Source organism: Bos taurus, chromosome 19 (genome assembly GCF_002263795.3).
Source record: "Bos taurus isolate L1 Dominette 01449 registration number 42190680 breed Hereford chromosome 19, ARS-UCD2.0, whole genome shotgun sequence".
Taxonomy (NCBI): Eukaryota; Metazoa; Chordata; class Mammalia; order Artiodactyla; family Bovidae; genus Bos; species Bos taurus.
In genome coordinates this window covers 21,200,051-21,227,519 of record NC_037346.1, presented here as the reverse complement: position 1 = coordinate 21,227,519, position 27,469 = coordinate 21,200,051, and the positions used below count along the sequence as shown (strand labels likewise).

At 41.9% G+C, this 27,469-nt stretch overlaps 1 protein-coding gene and 1 non-coding gene across 6 annotated transcripts in view; both read right to left on the bottom strand.

Moving 5' to 3' along the window:
• Nucleotides 1-27,469, bottom strand: part of EFCAB5 (EF-hand calcium binding domain 5) — a 107,253-nt gene that overhangs the window by 2,707 nt on the left and 77,077 nt on the right. For 3 of the 5 annotated variants that reach the window (XM_059878303.1, XM_024980696.2, XM_059878302.1), the window contains 8 exons: nucleotides 25,047-25,336; nucleotides 22,980-23,149; nucleotides 21,171-21,399; nucleotides 16,629-16,781; nucleotides 14,621-14,724; nucleotides 9,544-9,797; nucleotides 7,749-8,035; nucleotides 7,270-7,366 (listed from right to left, as the gene is read on the bottom strand). In XM_059878303.1, coding sequence (XP_059734286.1) covers nucleotides 7,270-7,366; nucleotides 7,749-8,035; nucleotides 9,544-9,797; nucleotides 14,621-14,724; nucleotides 16,629-16,781; nucleotides 21,171-21,399; nucleotides 22,980-23,149; nucleotides 25,047-25,336 — 1,584 coding nt within the window. Of the gene's footprint in view, nucleotides 1-7,269; nucleotides 7,367-7,748; nucleotides 8,036-9,543; nucleotides 9,798-14,620; nucleotides 14,725-16,628; nucleotides 16,782-21,170; nucleotides 21,400-22,979; nucleotides 23,150-25,046; nucleotides 25,337-27,469 lie in introns of those variants that run through there. The other 2 variants (XM_059878301.1, XM_059878304.1) reach the window with 2 other exon arrangements.
• TRNAH-AUG (transfer RNA histidin (anticodon AUG)) lies at nucleotides 11,843-11,914 on the bottom strand. The gene has a single exon. It is a non-coding gene; the product is annotated as a tRNA-His (tRNA).

Here is a 27,469-nt window from a genome sequence, read left to right as displayed (position 1 = left end):
TCCTAAATGGGTCCATGGGGTCCCTAAGAGTCGGACACGACTGAGCGACTTCACTTTCACTTTTCACTCTCATGCATTGAGGAAGGAAATGACAACCCACTCCAGTGTTCCTGCCTGGAGAATCCAGGGACAGGGGAGCCTGGTGGGCTGCCGTCTATGGGGTCACACAGAGTCAGACACAACTGAAGCGACTTAGCAGCAGCAGCAGCAGCATGCAGCGTTTAGCAAAGAACTAGAGCTGAGCTACATACGTCATTGTGGATATTTCAAAAACATATTGTTAAGGGAACTTCCCTGGTGGTCCAGTGGCTAAGACTCCTAGCTCCCAATGCAAGGGGCTTGAGTTCCATCCCTGGCCAAGGAACTAGATCCCACATGCCACAACTAAGACTCAGCAGTAACTATGTTTTTAGAAACATACTGTTGAGAACAAAAATAAGCTGTATAATAATATGTTCTTTTGGATACAGTTAAAAACAATTTTAAAACCTGTAAAATAATATTATATTGTTTATGGATTCATATAAACACCAAATTCATAATAGTATTAGCTCTAGGGAGGAGAAGAAGAGAATGAAATATGGGAGAAGCATAGAAATTCTCAACTATTCCTGTAATGTTTTCTTTCTTTAAAAAAAAGTCTGGCTCAAAAACATATTAAGAATATGGTTCTGTAATGACTACACAGGTATTAGTCTCTAACCTCTATGTTTGAAATATTTCCTAATTAAAAATTATTTTTAAAGCTATAATCACTGCACACCAAAATATTTCATTTGTTAAACTGCAAACTATTTTTTAAAAATTACTTTTGGGACTTCCTTGGTGGTACAGTGGATAGAAGTCCACCTACCATGCAAGGGACAAGGTTTCCATCCCTGGTCCAGGAAGATTCCACGTGCCACGGAGCAACTAAAGTCCAGGAGCCACAACTACTGAAGCCCATGTGCCTAGAGCCGGTGCTCCGCAACAAGAGAAATCACTGCAGTGAGAAGTCTGTGCACCTCAACAAAGAGTATTCCCCACTCACCACAAGTACAGAACGCCCACGCACAGCAAGGAAGACCAGGACAACAAAGAATAAATAAAATTTTTTTAAAAATTACTTTTTTCAGGAGTCAGTCAGTCAATGACTATTCAAATAGAATGGTCCAATGGAAAGAGAATGTACTTAAACAGATCTGGGTTCTAATCTTGGCTCAACTCCAACTAGTTTTGTGACCTTGAAAAGTCTCTTAATTGCCTTGAGCCTGTTTCTTCTTCCACAAAACAGATACCTCAGAATTGTTATGGGGATCAAAGAGGAAAGACATGCAAAAACCTGTCAAAGAGTAGTTGCTCAAAAAAATATGTTCATTCTTTCAGGTCCCTTCTACCCTCGGGTCTATGTTTAACTTTTTTGTTACTTCTAGTGGCTAATACAGTTCCTAACCCAATAAATGTTTATTGATTTGACTTGAATCAAACCATTACATGATATTTATAATCAAATAAAAGGGCTTCCCAGGTGGTGTAGTGGTAAAGAATCCACCTGCCAATTTCGGAGATGCAAGAGACATGGGTTTGATCCCTGGGTAGGGAAGATCCTCTGGAGTAGGAAATGGTAACCCCTCCAGTATTCTTGCGTGGAAAATTCCACGGACAGAGGAGCCTGGTAGGCTTCAGTCCGTGGGGTCGCTAAGAGTCGGACACGACTGAGCGACTTCCCTTTCACTTTTCACTTTCATGCATTGGAGAAGGAAATGGCAACCCGCTCCAGTGTTCTTGCCTGGAGAATCCCAGGGACGGTGGAGCCTGGTGTGCTACAGACCATGGGGTTGCAAAGGGTCAGACATGACTGAGCACACATGTATACACATTATTGATTAATAAGAGATTTTAAATATTGTTTTCTATCCAATAGCTCATTAATAACAATGACAATTATGTCACTCATGGTTGTCAATTAGGATGACAAAACAGAACGTATTTCCTTGTCTTCTATCAACGTGAAGGAACAAGTTTCCCTGAATTAGGTTAAGATTTTCTGTGGTTCTCAAGGTATCACTACCACAAAAGGTACAATGTGGAACAGGAAAGGCACATAAAATACGGAAAACATACTCAAATCTCAATTTTTATTTGACGCTCACTGTATAAAACATGTGAGTGCAATTTTCTAAAGTTTCCTCTTTTAACACACACACAGAAGCACTGTCTTTTTTCTCAATTGTAAGTGTTTAATAAATGTTGATTGAAACAACATTGTGGAATAATTAAGTTAGGCTTTTCAAATATTGAAGTCTTTTCAGATTATAGCTCAGTAACATTAGTGACAATTACGAATAAAAATGAAAGCAGATGTCAGACATGAGAGCACCTAGAAAATACCTGATTCATATCATATGAGTAACACTAGACCAATTAACATACATACTTAAAATATTGAGATGCATTTGTTGATCCCTTTTTGTATTAACTTCCTGGAAGCTTTAAAAGTTAATGCTATAGGCTGAAAAATGTCCCAATGTTACAAGTCTAAATTAAAGTACACCCTGCTGCTGCTGCTGCTGCTAAGTCGCTTCAGTCGTGTCCGACTCTGTGCGACCCCATAGACGGCAGCCCATCAGGCTGCACCGTCCCTGGGATTCTCCAGGCAAGAACACTGGAGTGGGTTGCCATTTCCTTCTCCAATGCATGAAAGTGAAAAGTGAAAGGGAAGTCGCTCAGTCGTGTCCGACTCTTAGCGACCCCATGGACTGAAGCCTACCAGGCTCCTCCGTCCATGGGATTTTCCAGCCAAGAGTACTGGAGTGGGGTGCCATTAGAACAATTCTAAAACCAGTCCTGACTAATTTTCTGAGATATAACAGCTCTGCTGCTCTCCACAGCCTTTATTCTGCCTTTTCCAAATCCCCATTAAGAGCTCTGTTGCACTGATGCCTGCCAGTGCTCTTATCTGACATCCAGATGAACAGACCCCTATCTGCAGCCATTATTAAGCTAGTAGGCCATCTCCATGGTGATTTAAGGACGTGAGGATGGGGGGCGAAGTCGCTCCATTTCACAAGCCCCTGTTGCTTATTTCCTGTCTTATTGTTACCGGGGACAGAAGCTCCGAACCTGTCTGGGCGAAGGTTCCTGTTTCCCTGTCCTGTTCCCAATGAGAGATTTATGGCTTAACAACTGGCTCTAATGATTCCTCTATTGAAGGAAGCCTCCATCGGTCCGCGGGTTTCCCATTAACAACGGTTGAGTGTTACTGCCCTCTTGTGGTGGATAGATGCCAGCTCTTTGCATTTCAGCAGAGAGCCAGTGTGCACAGATTAATTCTTCCTTGGTAAAGGTTATAGTAAATTATTTGAATATATCTGAGTTTAAAAAATTGCTGGCTCAACCTTTGAATCTGTTTATGAACCGATTAATTCAGAAACATTTTATGTTTTTTTTTTTTTTGTAGATTCTAGCTTAATCAAACTTTTAATTATATAGGAAATTCATTCTGCTGAAAACATTGGGTCATTTTAAGATATTTCTAATTAAAATTCCATTTTATGAATCTCTGCTTTAACATTAGATTAAGTTAAAAGCTTTGGGAATGAAAGACAATTAGATGTGCGAGGCAAAAAAGAATGAAGTTCTTAAGCTTCAAGTTCAAAGTTAATGTGTAGCTGCTCCTTTCAACTAACAACTAACCCAAGATCAGTGAGCAGTATTTCTTTTTTCAAATTTTTCATTTATTTACTTGTTTTTTGGCTGTGCTGGGTCTTTGCTGCTGCTTGGGCTTTTCTCTAGTTGCAGTGAGCTGAGGCTGCTCTCTAGTTGGGCACCCAGGCTTCTCATTGCAGTGGCTTCTCTTGTTGCAGAGCACAGTCTCAATAGTTGTGGTGCGTGGGCTCAGCTACTCCCTGGCATGTGTAATTTTCCCAGATCAGGGATTGAATCCATGTCTTCTACATTGGCAGGCGGACTGTACACCACCGAGCCACCAGGGAAGCTCTAAGCAGTATTTATTGAACGCTCTTCTCTTCATCATTAGTTCTCTTAATTGCAGTTCTTTTATTTCTGCTGTTTCACATACCCTCTACCACCTCTTAACATTACTGCCACATACGATGAGCTGAAGGTCCATGCAACATCGTACTTAAAAGGGTATATATGTGTCAGTTTCAATCAGTTTTTGTGTAGGTAGGAGAATTCTTATTTTCCATGACAGTCAGGGACCTAATATGTCTCTAATTTACGTGGTCCTGAAGGTACTGCAGAGTGCTGCTTCCAGTTTGTCGGGCAAGAGTTCGTGTTAAACGAGGAGGTAAAACCAAATTTTTTCCTGAGTTATCAAACCTTGGGTGGAAGTTTATTCCAGGCCTAACTGAGTTCTTGCAAATATAGTAGTCTTATTACAGTTGAAGCATAATTTCTATACAGTATCACATTGTACTGACTTTTTTTTCACGATGTAGTTATAAATCAAATTATGTATGAATTTAAATAAATGCAATTTATCTTTACAAAAATTCATACTTCTGTGCAATGGCTTCCAAACTCTTTGACTATGTACCTCTGTAAGTTAACAAATGTAAAAGGTTGAGACAATGTCTCAGAAAGTGAAACAAAGAAGATGGAAAATAGGAGAGAAACTATAGGGATTTTGGAGGCTGAATCTAGGATTTCCCATGTCTGAATAATAGGAGTTGCAAAGAAGGAACACAGAAAAGGGAGGGCAGGGCCTCCTCTAACCTCTAGGTCATTTTTGTGTGAATGGATGAATGCACACAGCTTGGTGAACAGAAAAAAGTGTGTGAAGGAGGTGCCCCTCTTCCAAGCAGACGTAAGTGTAAGCTGAAGCCCACAGTATCGTGAATGGAACCCTAGTTAGGTCTCAGCTCCCCACCCCCTCAGCAGAGTACATTTGTGCAGTACACAAACTGCACAGCCATGTGCAGCAACCTTGATGTCAGGGAGGAAATCATTGGGATGTAAGGACCTGCGTTTCACAGTTGAAAAGGCCCAGGGAGTGTTCAGATCAATGGACGAAAATAGACCTGCGTGGATAAGAAAGTGTGGTATATATACACAATGGAATATTACTGAGCTATAATCACTCATTTGAGTCAGTTCTAATGAGGTGGATGAAACTGGAGCCTATTACACAGAGTGAATAAGTCAGAAAGAAAAACACCAATACAGTGTATTAACGTATATACATGGAATTTGGAAAGACGGTAACGACGATCCTATATGCCAGGCAGTAAAAGAAACACAGATGTAAAGAACATGCTTTTGGACTATGTGGGAGAAAGCGAGGGTGGGATGACTTGAGAGAAGAGCCCTGAAACATGTATATTACCATATGTAAAGTAGATGACCAGTACAAGTTTGATGCATGAAGCAGGGCATTCAAAGCCAGTGCTCTGGAACAACCCAGAGGGATGGGATGGGGAGGAAGGTGGGAGCGGGGTTCAGGATGGGGAGACAGACACATGTGCACCCATGGATGATTCATGTCGATGCATGGCAAAAGCCACCACAATATTGTAAAGAAATTATCCTCCAATTAAAATAAATATAATAATTTTTTAAAAGATATATCATTTTGAAGTTTCACGGTCGTGGGGATAAAGCAGTGATTCTATAGCTTCTGGAGAGAAACAAAACAAGTCACATGCGCAGAATCAAAAAGGCTTCAGACTTCAACAGCAAGCCTGGAAATTTCCAAATTTCTACTGACAATGGGGCTATTTCCTCAAAAAGTTAGCCAGAAGTTCCCATCTGTGAAAGTGTTAACTGCTCAGGCATGTCCAGCTCTTTGCAACCCCAGGGACTACACATGGCTCCTCTGTCCATGAAATTCCTAAGGCAAGAATACTGGAGTGGGTTGCCACTCCCTTCTCCTGGGGAACCTCCTGATCCAGGGATCACACCCAGGTGCCCTGAATTGCAGGCAGATTCTTTACCATCTGAGCCACCAGGGAAGCCCCCTGTTTTCCTTAAACGACCCCTTAAAAGCAGCGAGAACTGTTAACACCTGGGAATGCAGAGGTGCCTGTGAATCAGCCACCAGCCATGAGGCTACATAGAAGCCATAGTCTTCACTCACACCACTCTTGGTCCACATTAATTCATGTTAACTGCTATGTGAACCTCGTGTCTAGCATTCCCAAACTGCTGGGAGTATCTCTCCTTTCTAAGCCAGAACATCTCTCTCTCTCTCATCCACCCACTGCTTCCTGCTTCCACAGACAACCTGAGGAGTGTGGGCTGTCTTCCTCTGGGTGGCTTTTTCCTATCTCTTGTCCTAGGAATCTGGTTCCAAGCCTCTCTGTCTACTATATGTGTCCCAGAAGTCCAGAAACCCTTTGTCTGGAGGATCCAAAGAGAATGGGGGAGAGGGAGACAAGGCTTAGTGAGGGATTTTTACAGAGCCATTTCCCCAATCAATGATTAGTTTAACATCTTTTTTTTTTTTTTTTTTAAGAAAGAATAAGTTCATTGTTTACTGTTCCATTCACGTAAACAGCCTCAGGTCTCTGGTGGGATAACACACCCACATGGAGGAATGTGTGCTTGTGCATGTATATTTATGGCATGTGAGATCTTAGTTCCCTGACCAGCGATGGAACCCATGCCCCCTGCATTGGGAGAGCAGAGTCTTAACCACCTGCTGATGCTCCTTCCAAAAAGTCTACATTACTAGTCTGTAAAGACTCATGCTCTATTGTTTTATTTGGTTCTTCATGGAAACTAAAGATCATAGCTGCCTTTTCGCTTAACAAACTTGGCTTCTAGCCTTACTGCAGCCTCCATTTGCTTTTTTTTTTTTTTTTAAGAATTTTGAATATGGAGTCATTAAGTGGGAGATAGAGGTGCTTCTGAATTCTCATGTGCATGGCACAGATAGTCACTATGGGGATTGCAATAGATTATAGACAATGCCCTTACTTTTAGAAGACTATAATCAGAACTATTTTCCCCTAAAAATTGAATTTTGGGTGCTTTGGGGCTTCCAGGTGGCTCAGTGGTAAATGCCAATGCAGGAGATGTGGGTTCGATCCCTGAGTTAGAAAGATCCCCTGGAGTAGGAAATGGCAATCCACTCCAGTATTCTTGCCTGGAAAATTCCATGGACAGAGGAACCTGGCGGGCTACAGCCCATGGGGTTGCAAATAGTCTGACACGACTGAGCACACACGCATGCTGGGCCACTGTATTCTAATAAAAATCTCTGGATTGCAACTATATTTTGTTGCTGTTGGTATAGATTTAGAATATAATTAAGTGGAAACTTACTTTCAAAGTATTCAGCAATGAGCCTTAAATTAACTTTCAGTTCCATAGCAGTTGGATCAAAGTCACAAATATTTTCGACTAACTGTTGGTTTACGTACTGTAAACAAAGAACAAAAATCGTGGAATCATCAAGTGGAAGGAGAGTGCCTGATTCCTAAGTTTACACAATTCCATTTATACACACTTTGAAACAGGCAAAATCAATCTATGGTGTTAGACATCAGGATTCTGGTTACCCTTGGGGTGTGAGAGAGAGAGAGTGTGTGTGTGCGAGGCTGGTGATGGGGAGGTTTGTAAAAAGGAAGGCTTTGGGGATGCCACTCCTGTTCTTGTTCCAGGTGCCTCTTACATTTATTGTGTAAAAATTCTTGCCTTTGTGTATCAAGGATTTGTGCAATTAAGATTTGTATATCTTAACTCATGTAGGTTATTCTTCAATGAAGAGTTTTTTTTTGTTTTTTTTTTTTAATGAAACTTACCAGTTTACAGTGATCCCAACTTTCTAAGTCACTTGATGATTTCAACTCTGGATGAAAGAACACGATAATCCCTTTCAGGATGTCTTGTACTAATTTTATGTTGGCTTTCAGATCCTGGGACTGGCTGTCTGGCGGGGCTTTGACTTCCGCCAGAGGGTCATAATCATGCAGCAACAGTGACACAAAGTCCGAGGATGTAAGTAGACTGAGGCACTCCTGTAGCTCCTGTAGCATGACTCTGAAGAAGAGAATGCCTGCCCGCTGGACTTCTCCCACACTTTCAATCTCTAGAATAACAGAAAGACATCCCACACGGCTGTTCAGAACACATACTACTTTTTCACAGGATTCTGAATGTAATATAGCAAACCTTTGTTTTCTTTTTAGGAAAAAAAGACTATATCCTATAGCGTTAAACAATCTTAGTTTCTCCAGTCATGAAATCAAAAGGCAAAAATGGAATCCCACCTGTGGGGTTCACAGGCAGAGGCTCTGAGAAAAGGTGAAACCTTTATTTGTAGCTAAACCTTGCTTTGAAACCTACTTTCACCCTTATTAGTTCAGTTGTCTCTCTGAGCCCCCTTTTCATTTTTCTGTGAGAAGAGTTGATCCCTACTTTCCCATTAAGCTGTGGAAATTAACAGGAGATGGTACATGGACAAGTGCTTAGTCCCAGGTCTTACACATAGTGGATGCTCAAAAGATATGAATTTTCCTTTCTTTCTCCTTTTTATCCCACACTGTGTAATGGCTAGAAGTGTTTCAGCTTTATCCAACAGTGTTACTCTACTAATTCTATTTATTCCAATCTTGGTAGTGAAAGGTTTCCATGCTTTCATCTTCCCTCCCTTCTGCCTACACTGATTTTGTGGTAAGAGTAGCCTGGTGGAAGTAGAATCACAAGGATTGGGGTCTGTTCTTGGCTCTGCAGTAGCTTGCTCTTGGACCTTTACTTTGACAGACCTTAGCTCCTTTCTCTGTAAAATGAGATGTTCCTGTGAGTTAATGCTGTGAGGGCTTCCCAAGTGGCCCAGTGCTAAAGAATCCACTTGCCATTCAGGAGCCACAGGTTTGATCCCTGGGTCAGGAAGATCCCCTGGAGGAGGAAATGGCAACCTTCTTCAGTGTCCTTGCCAGCATAATCCCATGGACAGAGCAGGCTCAGATCACAAAAGAGTCAGACACAAATGAGCATGCAAGCACACTGTGGTGGAAAGAGCACCCAAACTGGGGTGGAGATCCAGCCTTTACCACTGGTCAACTGTGTGATTTGGTGCACTTCCCTTGTCTGTAAAATGAAATAATCACCATTCACCTCCTAGAGTTATGATAAGGACTAATTGAAATACCATATTTAAAGTGCTTGACACATGATGTGGCATTTAATAAATGCTACTTCTATATTGCCATTATGAGTCCTTCAACTCTAAAACCATGACTCTAGGCAAGAAAACGGAGAAGGCGATGGCACCCCACTCCAGTACTTTTGCCTGGAAAATCCCATGGACGGAGGAGCCTGGTGGGCTGCCGTTTATGGGGTGGCACAGAGTCGGACACGACTGAAGCGACTTAGCAGCAGCAGCAGCAGCAGGCAAGAAAATGTGATTCCTTACCCTTTGCTCTAATGTATAGGCCAGACTAATCAGTCCAAGACTGAATGAAGGAAATCCTTCCATGTGGAAAGATCTGTACTTTGCAACAATTCATTTTAGAAAATGCATCCTTCATTGTATTGTCTGATTTCCCCCAAACTTATTAAATCTATGAATTCAGACAGTTGCCGCATTCACAATACCTAGGATATAGTTTTTCTTTATTTCTCCAGAGAATTCGCCCAGTATTTCACTGCAGGCAAGCTGGATCACCTTCAGCATTTTCTGTAGATCTTTAAACTCTCGATACAACAACATCTTACTCTTGCCAATGTTAACATCGAGAACTCCCAAAGCTTCTCCTGTTCTCTCACGAAGTGGAACTACGATGTGGTTTTCTCCACAGACAGAGGCCAAAACAACTCCTGAACTGTCTGTGCACTTAAAGAGGAAATCTCTGAAACCAAAACCAAATAAACATAAGGAGGGTATAAAATAAAAGCCTGTTCACAACATTCCACCCAGACACACTGAATCACCTCCTCTTGTGCCTACTATACTCGAGCCATACCAGCCCTTGTTGCTATTTCATCTGCCTGACACATTCCACCCCTTAAATTCTCAGGGCTCAGCTCCCTCAGCTCCCCATAAAGAAACGCACCCTGACCCCTGTGATCTAAAGTAGCTGCACCAGAGTCAGACTCCATCCAGCTCAGTTCAGTTCAGTCGCTCAGTCGTGTCCGACTCTTTGCAACCCCATGGACACAAAGACTTCCCTGTCCATCACCAATTCCCAGAGTTGACTCAAACTCATGTCCATTGAGTCGGTGATGCCATCCAACCATCTCATCCTCTGTCATCCCTTTCTCTTCCTGACTTCAATCTTTCCCAGCATCAGGGTCTTTTCAAATGAGTCAGTTCTTCTCATCAGGTGGCCAAAGTATTGGAGTTTCAGCTTCAACATCAGTCTTTCCAATGAACACTAAGGACTGATTTCCTTTAGGATGGACTGGTTGGATCTCCTTACAGTCCAAGGGACTCTCAAGAGTCTTGTCCAACACCACCGTTCAAAAGCATCAATTCTTCAGTGCTCAGCTTTCTTTATAGTCCAACACTCACATCCATACATGACTACTGGAAAAACCATAGCCTTGACTAGACAGACCTTTGTTGGCAAAATAATGTCTCTGCTTTTTAATATGTTGTCTAGGTTGGTCATAGCTTTTCTTCCAAGGAGAAAGCATCTTTTAATTTCATGGCTGCAGTCACCATCTGCAGTGATTTTGGAGCCCCCCAAAATAGTCTGCCACTGTCTCCACTGTTTCCCCATCTATTTGCCATGAAGTCATGGGACCAGATGCCATGATCTTAGTGTTGTGAATGTTGAGCTTTAAGCCAACTTTTTCACTTTCCTCTTTCACTTTCATCAACAGGCTCTTTAGTTCTTCTTCACTTTCTGCCATAAAGGTGGTATCATCTGCATATCTGAGGTTATTGATCTTTCTCCTGGCAATCTTGATTCCAGCTTGTGCTTCTTCCAGCCCAGTGTTTCTCATGCATGATGTACTCTGCATATAAGTTAAATAAGCAGGGTGACAATATACAGCCTTGACATACCCCTTTTCCTATTTGGAACCAGTCTGTTGTTCCATGTCCATCTGCTTTGCCTTATTTTTAAAATTTTATTTATTTGGCTGTGCCGGGTTTTAGTTGCAGCATGCAGGATCTAGTTCCCTGACTAGAGAAAGAACCTGGGCCCCCTGCATTGAGAGTGCTGAGTCTTAGCCACTGGACCTCCAGAGAAGTCCAATTCTGCCTTACTGTCTTTACTATAGACTTGTCCTTAACTGAGGGTATTCATTTTTTGTTTATGTAGTGTCCAGTAAGTCTTGGTTGAATGCCCAAAGAAGGATGAATGTGTTAGGTCGGGTTCTCTAGAAGCAGAGCCTGAGAAAGGGATGCTCTGTGCCAATTATTCACTGAGGGAGTGCTTTCGGGAGAAACCTTTGAAGGTCTGAGGCAAACAGGATGGGGAAGCGGAAGATGCTAAGGGACTTCCTTGGTGGTCCAGTGGCTAAGACTGCACTCCCAATGCAGGGGGCCTGGTTCAATCCCTGGTCACAGAACTAGATCCTGCATGACAGTGACTAAGAGTTTGCATGCTGCAACTAAGACCAGGTGCAGCCAAATAAATAAATATTTTTAAAACTGTGATTTCAGGTGAAGTTTATCCTCAGCCCAATCCTAAAAGGAGCTTTGGAAGCCAAATTGCACCCACACTCTGCCCCACCTTGAAGCAGGGGAGAGGTCTTTTGTCATTCATTAGCGCTCTAAATGTAAACAGATACATCTTAACAGTTGAGTGAAACGTGAACATGAAGCCACTCAGTCATGTCCGACTCTTTGCAACCCCATGGACTGTAGCCTACCAGGCTCCTCTGTCCATGGGATTTTCCAGGCAATAGTACTGGAGTGGATTGCCATTTCCTTCTCCAAGGGATCTTCCCAACCCAGGGATTGAACCTGGGTCTCCTGCATCATAGACAGATGCTTTACCATCTGAGCCACCAGGGAAGTCCAGCTTTTACATAAGGGCTGGGCAATTAGACCATAGCTGGGTATCCAGATCCTACAATATCCAGTTAGCCCCAGGAAAGCTCTCAATTGTTTTTGAGTCGTGGGGGAGGGCAACTGGAGGATTCCTTGTACCCGATCAGAGGACAGCCTCCTGGACCCGTGTGTAATCTGAACTCCCAGGTAAGTGACCTTTGTCTTGACCATCTGTGCCTTAGCACGGGAGACTTTATATCCCCTTTCTGCCAAGAAGTTTAGAACCTGAATTGCATGTTGTTGGGCACTTTTCTCATCTGGAGAACAGATTAATAGGTCATCTATGTATTGTAATATTTTCCCATTAGGTCCAGGTCCAGATCTAGGAGATCCTGGCTAAGGGCCTGTCCAAACAGGTGGGGGCTATCTCTGAACCTCTGAGATAATACTGTCCAAGTCATCTGTTGGTGTTTTTCTCCTGGGGCCTCCCACTTAAAGGCAAAAAGATATTGGGATTCTTTAGCCAGTGGTGTGCAAAAAAAATGCATCTTTGAGATCCAAGACTGTAAACCACTTGGCACTGGGTGGGATTTTTCCCAAGATTACATAGGGATTGGGTACTGTGGGATGGAGGGGGACTACAGCTTCATTTATGATCCGGAGATCTTGGACCATTCTCCAGGTTCCGTCTTTTTTCTTTACTGAGAGGATTGGGGTGTTACATGGTGAACTGGTGGGGACCAATAACCCACAAGCAAGGAATTTATTTATTAAAGGCTGTAGTCCCTCCCGAGCCTCTCTTTTGAGAGGATATTGTTTCCGGTTAGGAAACCAAGTGGGATCTCGGAGGACAATGATGACCGGTTCCGCTTGGTGGGCTCGTCCAGGAATCCCCTGGTCCCATACCTGGGGGTTAATTTTGTCTTCCCATAGTTTTTGGTCCCTCTCTATTGAAGGTGTAATGGGTTCTTCAGTAGTAACCAGGAGCTGTAGACCTCTAGGGACTGAAAAACTTCCCATCACAAGGGTGGTCCCCAGTTTACCACTGACTATCTGTGAGTCATTACAGAATGCTAAGAATAGCCAGCTGTCTTCCACCATTAGTAGCTAAAAATACAGACTCATGGATGTAGCAATGAGTCAAGCAGAGTTCCCCACGGACCATAACATTGTTCATGTCTTCTATAAATATTACTCATTTAGAGGCTGCCCAGGAGGCTCAATGGTAAAGAATCTGACTGCCAATACAGGAGACGCAGACAAGCTTTCGAACCCTGGATTGGAAAGATCCCCTGGAGAAGGGAATGGCGACCCACTCCAATATTCTTGCCTGGAGAATCCCATGGACAGAGTAGCCGGGTAGGCTGGAGTCCACAGGGTCACAAAAGAGTCGGACACAATTAAGCAATTAAACAACAACAAAGCTCTAAGCTGCTCTGGATGTGTGTTGGGGAGGTGTTTACAGAGCTCATCGGCCCCTCCTGGAGAGGGGCTCCCCTTGACAATTACAGGGTGAGTTATTAGCAATAGGATCTGCAGCCCCTGGCAGAAGATACTTGGGCAGGGCACTGACAGCACCTGTGTCAGTGAGGGACCTGAGGTTTTCATAGAAATGTAGTAGCTCCTTCTTTCCCTCAGGAAGTATAAACACATCCTTTTATCTCTTTCCCCCTTTGCCCATCTACATGATATTGAGATGTCATTCCTTTTAGGTATCTGTAAAAATGCTGGTGCTTAGCACAGCCTCAGAAAAAACACGTTTAGGGAATTCCCTAGTGGTCCAGTGGCTAGGACTCTGTGCTTCCACTGCAAGGGGCATGGATTCAACCTCTGGTTGGGAAACTAACATCCTTCATGCTGTGGGTATGGCCAAAAAAGCATATTTACAGTTCATAACACCAATCCTGTCATGATAGAAAGGTTATGCCCTTGTTTGGCTGTACCTACCCGTCGCTGCAGCTGAGCCATGTCTTCATTAGCCATAGTAGTGAGGCATCATGCTAAGCTTCCTTGGTCAACAGAGTTCCTCAAAAGGCACCTGCTCTAAGTTATACACAGGAATCCAAGGTTGTAAGTCTGGGTGTTAGAAGGACTCTTGTAAAACTCTTAGCCAGGACAAGGAATAACTATGGAAAGGAGCTTAAAACTGAATGAACATTCTGGTATGAGGCCAAACTGAAATTGAATTAACATAGGTACTTAAATGTCAAATTGCCTACTAGCCTGAGATAGGTTACTGCCTATTCAACTATGCTGACTCTCTAAGAAGCACTGTATTCTAGTTAAGATCTGTTTTTGCAGTAGTTTAGTAGCGTACTTTGCATTTCACACATGAGAGGCATTCAAGGTAATCTAGAACTGGGTACTTATTAAAGGCAACTTCTCTGCCTCCTCCCCGTCTTTGCACCAGCCTGTCTTCTTTAAGTTAAAAAAAAAAAAAAAATGTCCGCAGGCTAGCTAACATTAAGAGGATGAGCTCTGATTAGTGATGTGGGTGTATTTTTCATAACCATGGTGGGTTTTTGTTAATTTCATGTTAATAAGAAAATTATAAAAAATAAAACACTAAATTGAAATCTGTTTTAAAAAGAACTTAAGGGGGAAAGGACCCAGGCAGACAAAGGTCTACAGTAATTTTCCTTTAAAGCCCCATCAGAATGAGAGCCATTATATTCATAAGAAGCAGAAGCTGGCAGTCAAACAAAACAGGCGGTGAGGTATGTCCCATACCTGAAGATGCATGTCTTCCTAAAGATGACAGAGGGATTCTTGTGGATTTCTGTTAGACCCTGCTGCCCTGTGACCATCATATTTCGTAAAACATAGTCTGAATCCTTGAAAAGAGGTAGAAATTTCATTACAGAGAGGAGTGATTAAACTTCATGTTCTCATTGAGACTTTTGGGGACAAATAGAAAAAAATTAGAAAAGCTTAGGCAATATAAAATGTTTTTCAAGTTATAGGTCAAGGTCAATATAATTTTGAGCCACAATGATGCCAAACACTTGGAAGGCTTCTAGGTTTGGGCCTCAGAAATTTTTTTCCCTAGACTGATTCATCCTATTGGTCATCCCAACCAGTCTCATGGTTTATGTTTTGTTTTGAGTTGTTTTGGTAAAATATACACAGCATAATATTATTATTTTTGCCATTCATAAGTGTGCAATTCAGTGGGATTAGAGACATTCACAATGTTGTGTAACCAGTCTAATGGTTTTAAATATAATTTACTTACCAGCCTGGATTTCCCCCAAACACTAAGCTCATATATCCAACTGTGTATTCAATATCTCCACTTAGATATCTAACAGACATTTCAAATTACAGTTTAAAAATGTTTTTCAATTTAGTAGGTGAGAAATTATCTTTTACTTAAATTTGTATTTCATTATGAGAACAACTGAACATTTTTTCCTATGTTTATTGACCATTTGCATGAGGTTTTTTAAAAAATAAAATTGTCTTTTGCTTATTTTTCTTTTGGATTTTCAAAATTCCACTAATTTTTATATAACACTGTTATTCTCTGCCAGATATATGGCAATTAATTGTGTTTATAACTTTGGTGCAAGAAAGTTTTACATTTTTATGTCATCAATGTATCAACCTCACTTTAATCACTTCAACCTTTGAGACTCAGCCATCCTTCCCCAGACTACAGTTGTAAATTCCCCCCATCCTTCATTTTCTTAGCTATTCTCATGCATTTATTCTTCTTCCATATGAAGATTAAATCATTTAGCCAATTAAAAAAATTATGCTAGAATTTTTCTTGCAATTTTGTTAAACTTAAAAATAACTTTGGTAAAAAATTAGATTTTAAAGTTATATTTATGGGGAGCTGCTATCACTCTTAGCCTGAAGGTGGTGATGGTAGTCAGTCGCTCAGTCATGTCCGACTCTGCGACCCTGTGGACTGTAGCCCACCAGGCTCCTCTGTCCATGGGATTATCCAGGCAAGAATACTAGAGTGGGTTGCTATTTCCTTCTCCAGGGAATCTTCCTGATCCAGGGATCAAACCAGCTTCTCCTGCTTGACAGGCAGATTCTTTGCCACTGAGCTGCCTGGGAAGCCCAAAGAGGTAAGGAGAGGAAGCAATTACCAGAACCTGGAGAAGACAGCCAAGTAGAGAGGACCATGTGACTAAGGTACAGTGGTCTTTTTTTTTTTAATTCCCAACTTTTATTTTTGGCCTCCCCATTCTCTAAGTATCAAAGTACTTTCTTCTTGAATCAGACTGTATACTGAATACGTTTAAAACACAGCTGAGTGCTGTCTTTCTCTAACAGGTAAATATTTTTAACAGTAAATTTGAAATGTGTGTGGTCCAAATAAGAAGGATAAAGAAAAAGAACAGATTATGATCTCTTATTTCCCATTGACATACTAACATAAGATTTCATATATTGGGGGCATGGAGCCCTCTTCAAGCGGACATTCTGAGCAGGACTATTGTTCAAAAATGTTAAAAAAGAGAATGTATTAGCAGTTTTCATAATCCACGGAGATCACTTGACTTCTTGTCTCTTCAACAGAGACCTGGGGGCCAGGAACTCTTCTTGCCGCACCAACCTCCCGGGATGGCCCTTCATTCTATTCATTTTGTTGAAGAACACAGCTAACCCAAAGAAACCTAGAGAGGGAGAGCCAAAAGCATAAATACCCCAACCTCACTCTCCTTCTGCCTGCCAGTCTCCTACTGGTGCCTTTCATTGGACAAACTGAAGCAGGAGCTACCTTCTCTGAGTTGGGCTCAACAAAGTATGTAGAGATGGCAGTGATGCTGGGCGTGATGTTGTAGAGCCAGCCGATGCCAGTGATTACAATATGAAGGATGTGCTCCCGGCTGTGGACGTAGTGATAGGCAGTACTAAAGACATTGGCAACACCCTGTAGAGACAGAAATTTAAATTGCCTTCTCTTTTAAAAATAGCCAAATAATTAGTAATGCATCAATTGGATTATCTTTTTTTTTTTAATTTTATTTTTGCTTATTTGGTGGCATCGGATCTTAATAGTTGCACACATGGGCTCTTCATTGTGCTGTGTGGGCTTATTTGCCCCCTGGCATGTGGGATTTTAGTTCCCTGACCAGGGATCAAACCTGCATCTCCTGCGTTGGAAGGCAGATTCTTAACCACTGGACCATCCGGGAGAGTCCCCTGAATTATCTTTTAAATTAATGATCATCTGTTGTTACTGTTGTTCCTGTTGTTTAGTCGCTCAGTTGTGTTCGACTCTGTAACCCCATGGGCGGTAGCCCACCAGACTCCTCTGTCCATGGGATTTTCCAGGCAAGATTACTGGAGTGGGATGCCATTTCCTCCTCAGGAAATCTTCCAGACCCTACAACTCCTGTATTGGAGAGCAGATTCTTTATCACCGAGGCACCAGGGACACCCAATAATCATCTACTTCCTAAAAATTATTCATTGGTTCTCAAAAGGCATTTCAAAAGAGTTCTCAAAAATGTTTCAGGTTCCACTATGAAAAAATGAAACCAAAAGAGTAAACAGAGATCTACTGGAAAACCCATCTAACTTACTACGTTTGCTGATAATCATCCAGTGAAATCAGTGGTATATACCATCAGAAAGCAGTGTCATAAGAACAAGGTAAACTTTGAAATGAGAAAAAAATAATGTTTAAAAGCCAAAAACTAATGCCAGCCTTGGACAGATGGGTAAGAGCTGCCCCAATCTGATGCAAGATTAATATCTGTGTGTTTACATGGCTACTGTCATCAGATCAGCTGTGCAGGTATGCTGGGTTTCCAGGCCTGCAGTTACACGGTTTTCTTCAACACATAAAGAGAGCCTGTTCCACAGAGAAAGGATCAGAAACCCTCAGAACCCATCTGTGGTCTTATTGTCAAGAAACCCTAGGATATGACCTCCCTGGTGGTCCAGTGGTTGAGACTTCACATTCCAATGCAGAGGGTATGGGTTCAATCCTGGTTGAGGAGCAAAGATTTCACATGCCTCTTGGCCAAGGAACCAAAGCATAGAAGCAATGTTATAGCACATTCAATAAAGACTTTAAAAAATGGTCACATCAAAGGAAACTCTAGGAGGAACCACAAATTCTTCAAAAATATCTGCATTTTATATTATGACCCAAAACATCTAAGGATATCTCAAGAGCCTTTACCTCCAAGGGCTAGGAGGTCAATTTATAATTCACTTTGACATGTTCTCTAATAAGACCATGGTGATTGCCGCCGTGCAAGTAAAACACACTCCTTGGAAGGAAAGTTATGACCAACCCAGATAGAAGGCAATGGCACCCCACTCCAGGACTCTTGCCTGGAAAATCCCATGGACGGAGGAGCCTGGTAGGCTGCAGTCCATGGGGTCGAAGAGTCGGACACGACTGAGCGACTTCACTTTCACTTTTTACTTTCATACATTGGAGAAGGAAATGGCAACCCACTCCAGTGTTCTTGCCTGGAGAATCCCAGGGACGGGGGAGCCTGGTGGGCTGCCGTCTATGGGGTCGCACAGAGTCGGACACAACTGAAGCGACTTAGCAGCAGCAGCAACAGCAGCAGATAGCATATTAAAAAGCAAAGACTTTACTTTGCCAACAAAGGTCCATCTAGTCAAGGCTATGTTTTTTCCAGTAGTTATGTATGGATGTGAGAGTTGGATTGTGAAGAAAGCTGAATGCCAAAGAATTGATGCTTTTGAACTGTGGTGTTGGAGAAGACTCTTGAGAGTCCCTTGGACTGCAAAGAGATCCAACCAGTCCATCCTAAAGGAGATCAGTCCTGGGTGTTCATTGGAAGGACTGATGTTGAAACTGAAACTCCAATACTTTGGCCACCTCATGCAAAGAGTTAACTCATTGGGAAAGACCCTGATGCTGGGAAGGATTGGGGGCAGGAGAAGAAGGGGACGACAGAGGATGAGATGGCTGGATGGCATCACCGACTCGATGCACATGAGTTTGGGTGAACTCTGGGAGTTGGTGATGGACAGGGAGGCCTGGAGTGCTGAGGTTCGTGGGGTCGCAAAGAGCGGACATGACTGAGTGACTGAACTGAACTGAACTGAATGATAATTTGGAGTATAGTTCACCATACTCTTCCACTTTGCATCTTAATATCTTCACATCATTCTTATGTCAGAAGAGAATGAAACTTATTATTAAAAAGATGTCCAGGGGAAAAGATTCTACCACTTCCTCAGTTGTACATCCAGTAAATGAGAGGGGAAAAATTTAAATGATGGTAAATAAACATCAAGAGCATCCAGGGGAACAGATGATAGCAACTTCCTGATTGCTGCTACATCCCAGTCCAATGCCTCCATAGGGTTTTCAATCTCCTTCACTGAAATTTTTATTCATAAAATTAAATAAAAAAATTTTTTTCTTTTTGGCTGCACTGTGCAGCATGTGGGATTTTAGTTCCCCAACCAGGGATTAAACCTATGCTCCCTGCTATGGAAGTGTGGAGTCTTAACCACTGGACCACCAGGAAAGTCCTAAAATTAAATGCTTGTAGAAATGGTCTAGTTATTTTATAATCTTAAAAGTGCTTTCCAGGGACTTCCCTAATGGTCCGGGGGCTAAGACTTTGCATTCCCCATGCATGGGGCCTGGGTTTGATCTTTGGTCAGGGAACTAGATCCCATGTTGCTGCTGCTTCTGCTGCTGCTGCTAAGTCGCTTCAGTCGTGTCCAACTCTGTGTGACCCCATAGACGGCAGCCCACCAGGCTCCCCCGTCCCTGGGATTCTCCAGGCAAGAACACTGGAGTGGGTTGCCATTTCCTTCTCCAATGCAGGAAAGTGAAAAGTGAAAGTGAAGTCGCTCAGTCGTGTCGGACTCTTAGCGATGCCATGGACCGCAGCCCACCAGGCTCCTCCATCCATGGGATTCTCCAGGTGCCACAACTAAAGATCCTATATGCTGCAACTAAGACCCAGAACAGCCAAATAAATAATAAAATAAATATATATATATTTTTTTAAAGTGCCTTTCCTTTTTTTAGTTTCTTTTGTTTAATTTTATTTTCATTTAGCAGACAGTATAAGATACTTAAACACCATCTTCAAACAAGGGACCTAATTTCAAAAACCTGTTTTATTTAGTTAGTTATCTTAATACTTGTTCATTTATTTGACTGCCTTGGGTCTTAGTTGCTGCTCGAGGGATCTTCATTGATGTCATGCAGGATCTTTGGTTGTGGCCTGCGGCTCCCAGGCTTAGTTGTTCCTCAGCAAATGGGATCTTAGTTACCCAACCAGATAGCAAACCCATGACCCTTGCATTGGCAGGCAGATTCTTAACCACTGGACCACCAGGGAAGTCCCCTCAAACCTATTTTAATATTTGGGGATTCCTGGGTGGCTCAGTGGTAAAAAATCCTCCTGCCAATGCAGGAGACACAAGTTCAACCCCTGGGTCAGGAAGATCCTCTGGAGGAAGAAATGGCAACCCACTCCAGTATTTCCAGCCTGGAAATCCCATGTACAGAGAAGCCTGGTGGGCTACATTCCATGGGGTTGCAAAGAGTTGAACATGACTGAGCGACTGGGCACAGTCTTTAAATAAAACTCCACTGATAACCCAGAATAAAACCCACATATTAACCTTGATATAAAGATTTTTATTTTTATTTATTTTTGCTCTTGTTCAACAGTAAGCATCATGGACTTTATTTTCTATTAAGTTTAAGCTAATATAACATTTTAAAAAAGAAATACTGGATAATCAACAATTTTACCAAAGAAGCCACAGCATTACAGGTCATGAAAAAGTGCCACTCCCTTTTGAGATCTGATTTGAAAACATGAATATTTGAGAAACATTTAGGCTTTTCCTTCATTCTTCATCCTCAAAAATTATAACACTAAAATCAAGAACTATGGTAAGGCATATCATATTTAGCACCATTTGTGTAAAGAGCAAAGGATTTCTAGTTACCACTATAAATAAAACATAAATATGTCTCTTCTAAAAGTTCATTCCTACTTTTTGGGTTTTAGCTAGTAGTCTAATAGTTGGATTTCAGTTCTATAGCAGAAAATGCCGTTCCTACAATTAATACCATGGAACACATTAACAAGCTTCCCAGACAATCTGAGGCATAGATATGCAACTGAGTCTGAGTCCCTCCATGTGTAATAGGGAACCTCTCCAAAGACTGACACATGTATGATGACACCATTTATATACATAGCTTTACTCTCATCTGGTTTCAGGTTTTACTTTTTCAAAAAGTATAGGACAGGCTATCCTACCATTGATTTTGAAGAACTTTTCTATGTCGTACCTGATAGAATCTGATCTCGTGGGGTAGGAAGATGTTAATTTTCTGGGGATCTCTTAGAGTGTCAACAGCCAAGACCCCAAATATCCTCATATATGCGTCCTGAAGGGGAAGAGCCAGGAATGACCCATTGTGATCGCTCTTCTTGCGGGAATGGTTCCAGAAGTAGATGTTCCCATGGTGCTGAACTTGGGGGACGTGTATTGGCTTCCCTTCATCCACTACTGTAAAGCTGAGGAACAGGAATATGAGAAAAGGAGAAAGGCACAGAAGAGGGCTTTAGACTAAGCCATGCAGGACACTAGATCAGTCCATCCATAATCATTAGTATTATATATCAGAGAAGTGGACTCATATAAAATTACCAGTCTGGAGAGTCTGACTTGAGAGAAAGATTTTTAAAAATAAGCTTAATAGTGTGTATATCGAAGAACAAGAAAGACTGTACAGAAAAAAATGAGGATCGATGAGCCAGATACAGTCAGATTAGGGGGACACAATGGAAAGGGCTAGAAATTAAGAGTGATTATGTTGTTATAATGGCTGTAATACGAATCCAGCTGCATTTGATTTGGGACTATAAGTGTTATTGGGGAAAGATTGCTACAAAGAGACATAATGTCAATAAAAGTTGACATAGAGTTCTTACACTATGACAGGCAAAAAAAAAATAAATAAACTTAGATCATAACAGAGAAAACATACACAAACAAGATGTTGTTGTTTAGTTGCTAAGTCATGTCCTACTCTTTTGCAACCCCATGGCGGGTAGCCTACTAGGCTCCTCCATCCATGGGATTTCCCAGGCAAGAATGCTGGATTGGGTTGCCATTTCCTTCTCCAGGGGATCCTCCTGACCCAAGAATGGAACCCGAGTCTCCTGCATTGGCAGGCAGATTCTTTACCAATGGGCTACCAGGAAAGCCCATTTAAACAGGATGTGGAGACATAATTTGACTTTATTTTTGGGGGCTCCAAAATCACTTCAGATGGTGACTGCAGCCATGAAATTAAAAGACGCTTACTCCTTGGAAGAAAAGTTATGACCAACCTAGACAGCATATTAAAAACAGAGACATTACTTTGCCAACAAAGGTCCAACTAGTCAAGCTATGGTTTTTCCGGTAGTCATGTATGGATGTGAGAGTTGGACTATAAAGAAAGCTGAGTGCTGAAGAATTGATGCTTTTGAACTGTGGTGTTGGAGAAGACTCTTGAGAGTCCCTTGGACTGCCAGGAGATCCAACCAGTCCATCGTAAAGGAAATCAGTCCTGAATGTTCATTGGAAGGACTGATGTTGAGGCTGAAACTCCAATACTTTGGCCACCTGATGAGAAGAACTGACTCATTTGAAAAGACCCTGATGCTGGGAAAGATTGAAGGTGGGAGGAGAAGGGGACGACAGAAGATGAGATGGTTGGATGGCATCACCAACTCAATGAACATGAGTTTGGGTCAACTCTGGGAATTGAAGATGGACAGGGAGGCCTGGTGTACTGCAGTCCATAGGGTCACAAAGAGTTGGACACGACTGAGCAACTGAACTGAACTGAACTGGAGACATAATTTATGGAGCAGGTACAACTAATTGAACTGATACTGTGAAGCAAAGTCCCTACATGAAAACCAATGCTCTTGGAAAAATCAGGTGAAATCACCCAAGACTGGAAACCTCCTGCTTGAGAAACTTTGGTGACCTGAGGCATTTCTCTCTTGGACAGCTAACTAGGAAGGATTTCAGTGCTACTTTACTTCACAAAAGGAATTTTTTTCAAAAGTGGGGTGAAACCAACATCTTTGGAAATTCTTACCTGATCCCCTTCATGTCCCTGTAGAGCACTCTTTTCAGAACAAATGGAGCATCATCTAAAGTACAAGCTACATTCCTCAATAGAACGTTCCCTCTATCAGGCAGAAGTAGGTTTTCTTCTAAGAGGGAAATGTGAGCACTGATCTTCTTATTTCCATGGGCTTCAGCATCCTGTGGCAAAATGTTTCTGACCATTTATTTGCCAATTGCCAAAGAGCTATTCTCTTAATCATGTCTCCCTTCATTAGCCAATCTGTGCATCTGACCCCAATAATTTCATTTCCCTGAGTAAATGATGCAGATATTACCATAAATAGACCGTGGAGGAAAGGCTGACACCACAGCTGTTCCTGAAACCTGAGTTTCAGTGAGTAGAATAGATTTACTTTATGCCAACCAGACCAGTTCTACTAGAAAAAAAAATCTGTCAAGTCTACTTATATTTAGAGGTTTAAAACTTGGATCCCTTTGAACCATACTCATGTTGTATGGGCTTCAGTTAAAAGTGCTTATTTTAGAGAGCTCAGGCAAGAAAGATGACTCATATTTCTTGACCATCCACTATGATGTGAATATGGGAAAATGCTCTGAAGAAATTCTCAACATAGTTTGGCTGTGACATTTGACTTACATCATTTCAGGAAAGGATTACTTGGGGCTCCAGATTGCAGACTATATGCAACTACTATTTCTTTTTCTTTTCGGCTGTACTCCACAGCATGAGGGATTCTAGTTCCCTGATCAGGGATCAAACCCATGCCCCTTGGAGTAGAAGCACAGAATACTAACCAGTCGACCTCCAGGGAAGTCCCACAACTACTATGTCTAATTAAAATAACTGAAAATTCTATGTACCTAAAATATTATAATAATATTATGTGTTAACACATATGCCAAGTATGGGTATAAATTGGGAATATGAGAGACACTTTCTCTGATATTTGTCTCCTCTTCCTATAAACTTGGGTTTGTTCTTTGTGCTTTTCTTTTCCCTTCTTGATTCCTCCTTTTCTACATAGAAAATCAATAGACTAACAAAAATGTAGTAGTAAGATGTCTCTAAGGGTATGGCAGATTTCTGAAGCAAGTTGGAACAATAACTCTTTTGCTTCTTGGCTGAGCCCCCTGCAGTGGAAATGCAGTGTCCTTAATCACTGCACTGCCAGGGAAATTCCAATATCTCTTTTTCTTGATTGGTCTACTGTTCCTGGTCCCATCATTTCCAATTATTGATATATTGGAAAATTAAGCCATTCAGGAGATGATTCCCATAATCATGTGTTGCTATTTAGCTGAGATGAATGACATAGTTTCCCCGGATCAATGGAAGCTGTGATACTTGTAGAAGACAGCCATGCTGTTCCTGCCTGGGAAAAGCAGTAAGCTGGAAGCGTCCAAGGAAGGCAGCAGAGCTGTGGATGGTGGTTCATCCAGGTCATGTCTTTTAAGGGACAGGACTCTGCAATAGTCTCAGCTTATTTCTAGGCAGTGCTATGAACTATTGTGTCACGTTGGATTCTACTTTATAATGACTTTATGATTTAAATAGTTCCTTTTATTTTTACTTTATTTTTAATTGGAGGGTAATTGCTTTACAATGTTGCCTTGGTTTCTAAATAAGCCATAAGTATACACATATAGCCCCTCTGTCTGAAGCCTCCCTCCCACCACCCCCCAAATAGTTCCTTTTAAAACTGACTCCCAAAACAGCATGCAAGGGAAATAGAGCTTAAACTGCTTGTACATCTCCTTACTGTTTTTGTTTTTGTTTTTAATGTCAGTTTATTGTCTGTTATAGTTTCTTTGACTCTTGGCACAAATGAAATTAGGAATTCCAAGACATAATTCTGTTTCTTATACCTTTCCTCTCTGCTTCTACCTTGCCAATCTGCAATCATTCCAGTTACATCTTTACTAGGTTTGGGGTCATTGTAAAACATTGAAATGAGTAAAATAGCCTATTGAAAGATTTCTCAAGAGAATTTTGTGTGGTCCTCCTTTGCAACCATTGAACATCATCACCTGGGAGGAAGTGTGTTTCTCTTACATGTCATTTTAGAAAGCACACCTGTGTGAGGGCCTTAAAGGTCTCCGTGTACACTGGCTCCAAGGACACGCCACTTGTCTCCGCAGCGCGCTGGATTTGGTGCAGCCACTTTTGTCTGGCACAATTCCTCAGACTCTCAACATGGCTCCTTTCTAAAGAGTTCATCAGGAACTCCACAACACTTTCCAGAACTTCTTCTTCATTGCCCCTGAGTTCAGAGACAACCAATTCTATGTATTTCTGAAACTGTTTGGAAGACAATCTCACTTCGTGCCCAGGGTGTAGCTTTGGAAATTGGACATGTAGTTTAGCTACAAGACAGAAACATAAAACCAAAAACTAATCAAAAGTTCATTCACCTGTGGGGGAAATTTGCATTCTTACAGCAAATCGAAGCCTCTAACAACTGCTTCTCATGGAAAACCAGGTATGTCAAAGGCATCTCCAATGGATGTCCAGTGGAACATCTTACAGTGACTTTCTGTGTGGAACTCAAGATGATTCCTATATCATCTATTTTTTTTAAGTCAATTGATTTATTTTTAGTTGGAGGATAGTTGCTTTACAGTACTGTTTTGGTTTCTGCCATACAGCAACATGAATTAGCCATAGGTATACATATGTCCCCTCCCCCTGAACCTCTCTCCCACCTCCCACCCCATCATATCCCTCTGGGTTGTCACAGAGCACTGGATCTGAGCTCCCTGAGTCATACAGCAAATTCTCACTGGCTGTCGATTTTACATATGGTAATGTATATTGTTTCATTTTAATTCTACCTCTCAGCCAGGTGAAACCTTATAACATCATCCTCAGGTCCCTTAAATTCTAGAATTCATCGTGTCCAACTCCTTTGTTTTACCCATGAGGACACCTGGCTCTACAGAAGGTCAGTAAGTTGCTCACGGTCATGTGATCACTTCAGTTCAGTTCAGTCGCTCAGTCGTGTCCGACTCTGCGACCCCATGAACCGCAGCACGCCAGGCCTCCCTGTCCATCACTAACTCCCGGAGTTCACTCAAACTCACGTCCATCGAGTCGGTGATGCCATCCAACCATCTCATCCTCCGTCGTCCCCTTCTCCTCCTGCCCTCAATCTTTCCCAGCATCAGGGTCTTTTCAAATGAGTCAGCTCTTCGCATCAGGTGGCCAAAGTATTGGAGTTTCAGCTTCAACTTCAACCTTCCAATGAACACCCAGGACTGATCTCCTTTAGAATGGACTGATTGGATCTCCTTGCAGTCCAAGGGACTCTCAAGAGCCTTCTCTTGAGAACACCACAGTTCAAAAGCATCAATTCTTCGGTGCTCAGGTTTCTTCACAGTCCAACTCTCACATCCATACATGACCACTGGAAAAACCATAGCCTTGACTAGACAGAACTTTGTTGGTAAAGTAATGTCTCTGCTTTTTAATATGCTGTCTAGGTTGGTCATAACTTTCCTTCCAAGGAGTAAGCATCTTTTAATTTCATTGCTGCAATCACCATCTGAAGTGATTTCAGAGCCCAGAAAAATAAAGTCAGCCACTGTTTTCAGTTTCCCCACCTATCTGCCATGAAGTGATGGAACCAGATACCATGATCTTAGTTTCTGAATGTTGAGCTTTAAGCCAACTATTTCACTCTCCTCTTTCACTTTCATCAAGATTCTCTTTAGTTCTTCACTTTCTGCCATGAGGGTGGTGTCAACTGCATATCTGAGGTTATTGATATTTCTCCCAGCAATCTTACTTAGTAAAAGATAAAATATCAGAACCCAGCTCTCCTGACCATCGTGTAATATCTTTTCTTCCATGGACCATGGTTCTGTGTTATGAAGTTTTCCCATCTTGTAAGTGAAAACCACCTCATTAGACACAATTAATGAAGAACACCTGATGTTGATCAACTTAGGTAACTTTAAAGATCAACCAAAAAATGATTTTTGAAAGGGCTGAAGAACTTTACTAACCCTTATCATTTTTTCTCTCATGCACCATATACTTTAAGAATTTGAAGTCTGTTATGTCAAAGTCTCAGATAAATCCTTAAACCCAGTGTAGAGCAAAATAATTTATCCTGGGATCTAAGCAAATGAAGGAGAGAACTTCTTATATGAGAATTTTAGTAGCTTTTGATTGAGAAGAATTGATCAGAAGAAGAAAAATATAGGAGAAGAGAAAGTCATTAAGGAGAACACAAAGTTAAGTAAATGTAGGGGAAACTTTGGAGAAGGCAATGGCACCCCGCTCCAGCACTCTTGCCTGGAAAATCCCATGGACGGAGGAGCCTGGTAGGCTGCAGTCCATGGGGTCAAGAAGAGTCGGACACGACTGAGCGACTTCACTTCCACTTTCCACTTTCATGCATTGGAGAAGGAAATGGCAATCCATTCCAGTGTTCTTGCCTGGAGAATCCCAGGGACGGGGGAGCCTGGTGGGCTGCTGTCTATGGGGTTGAACAG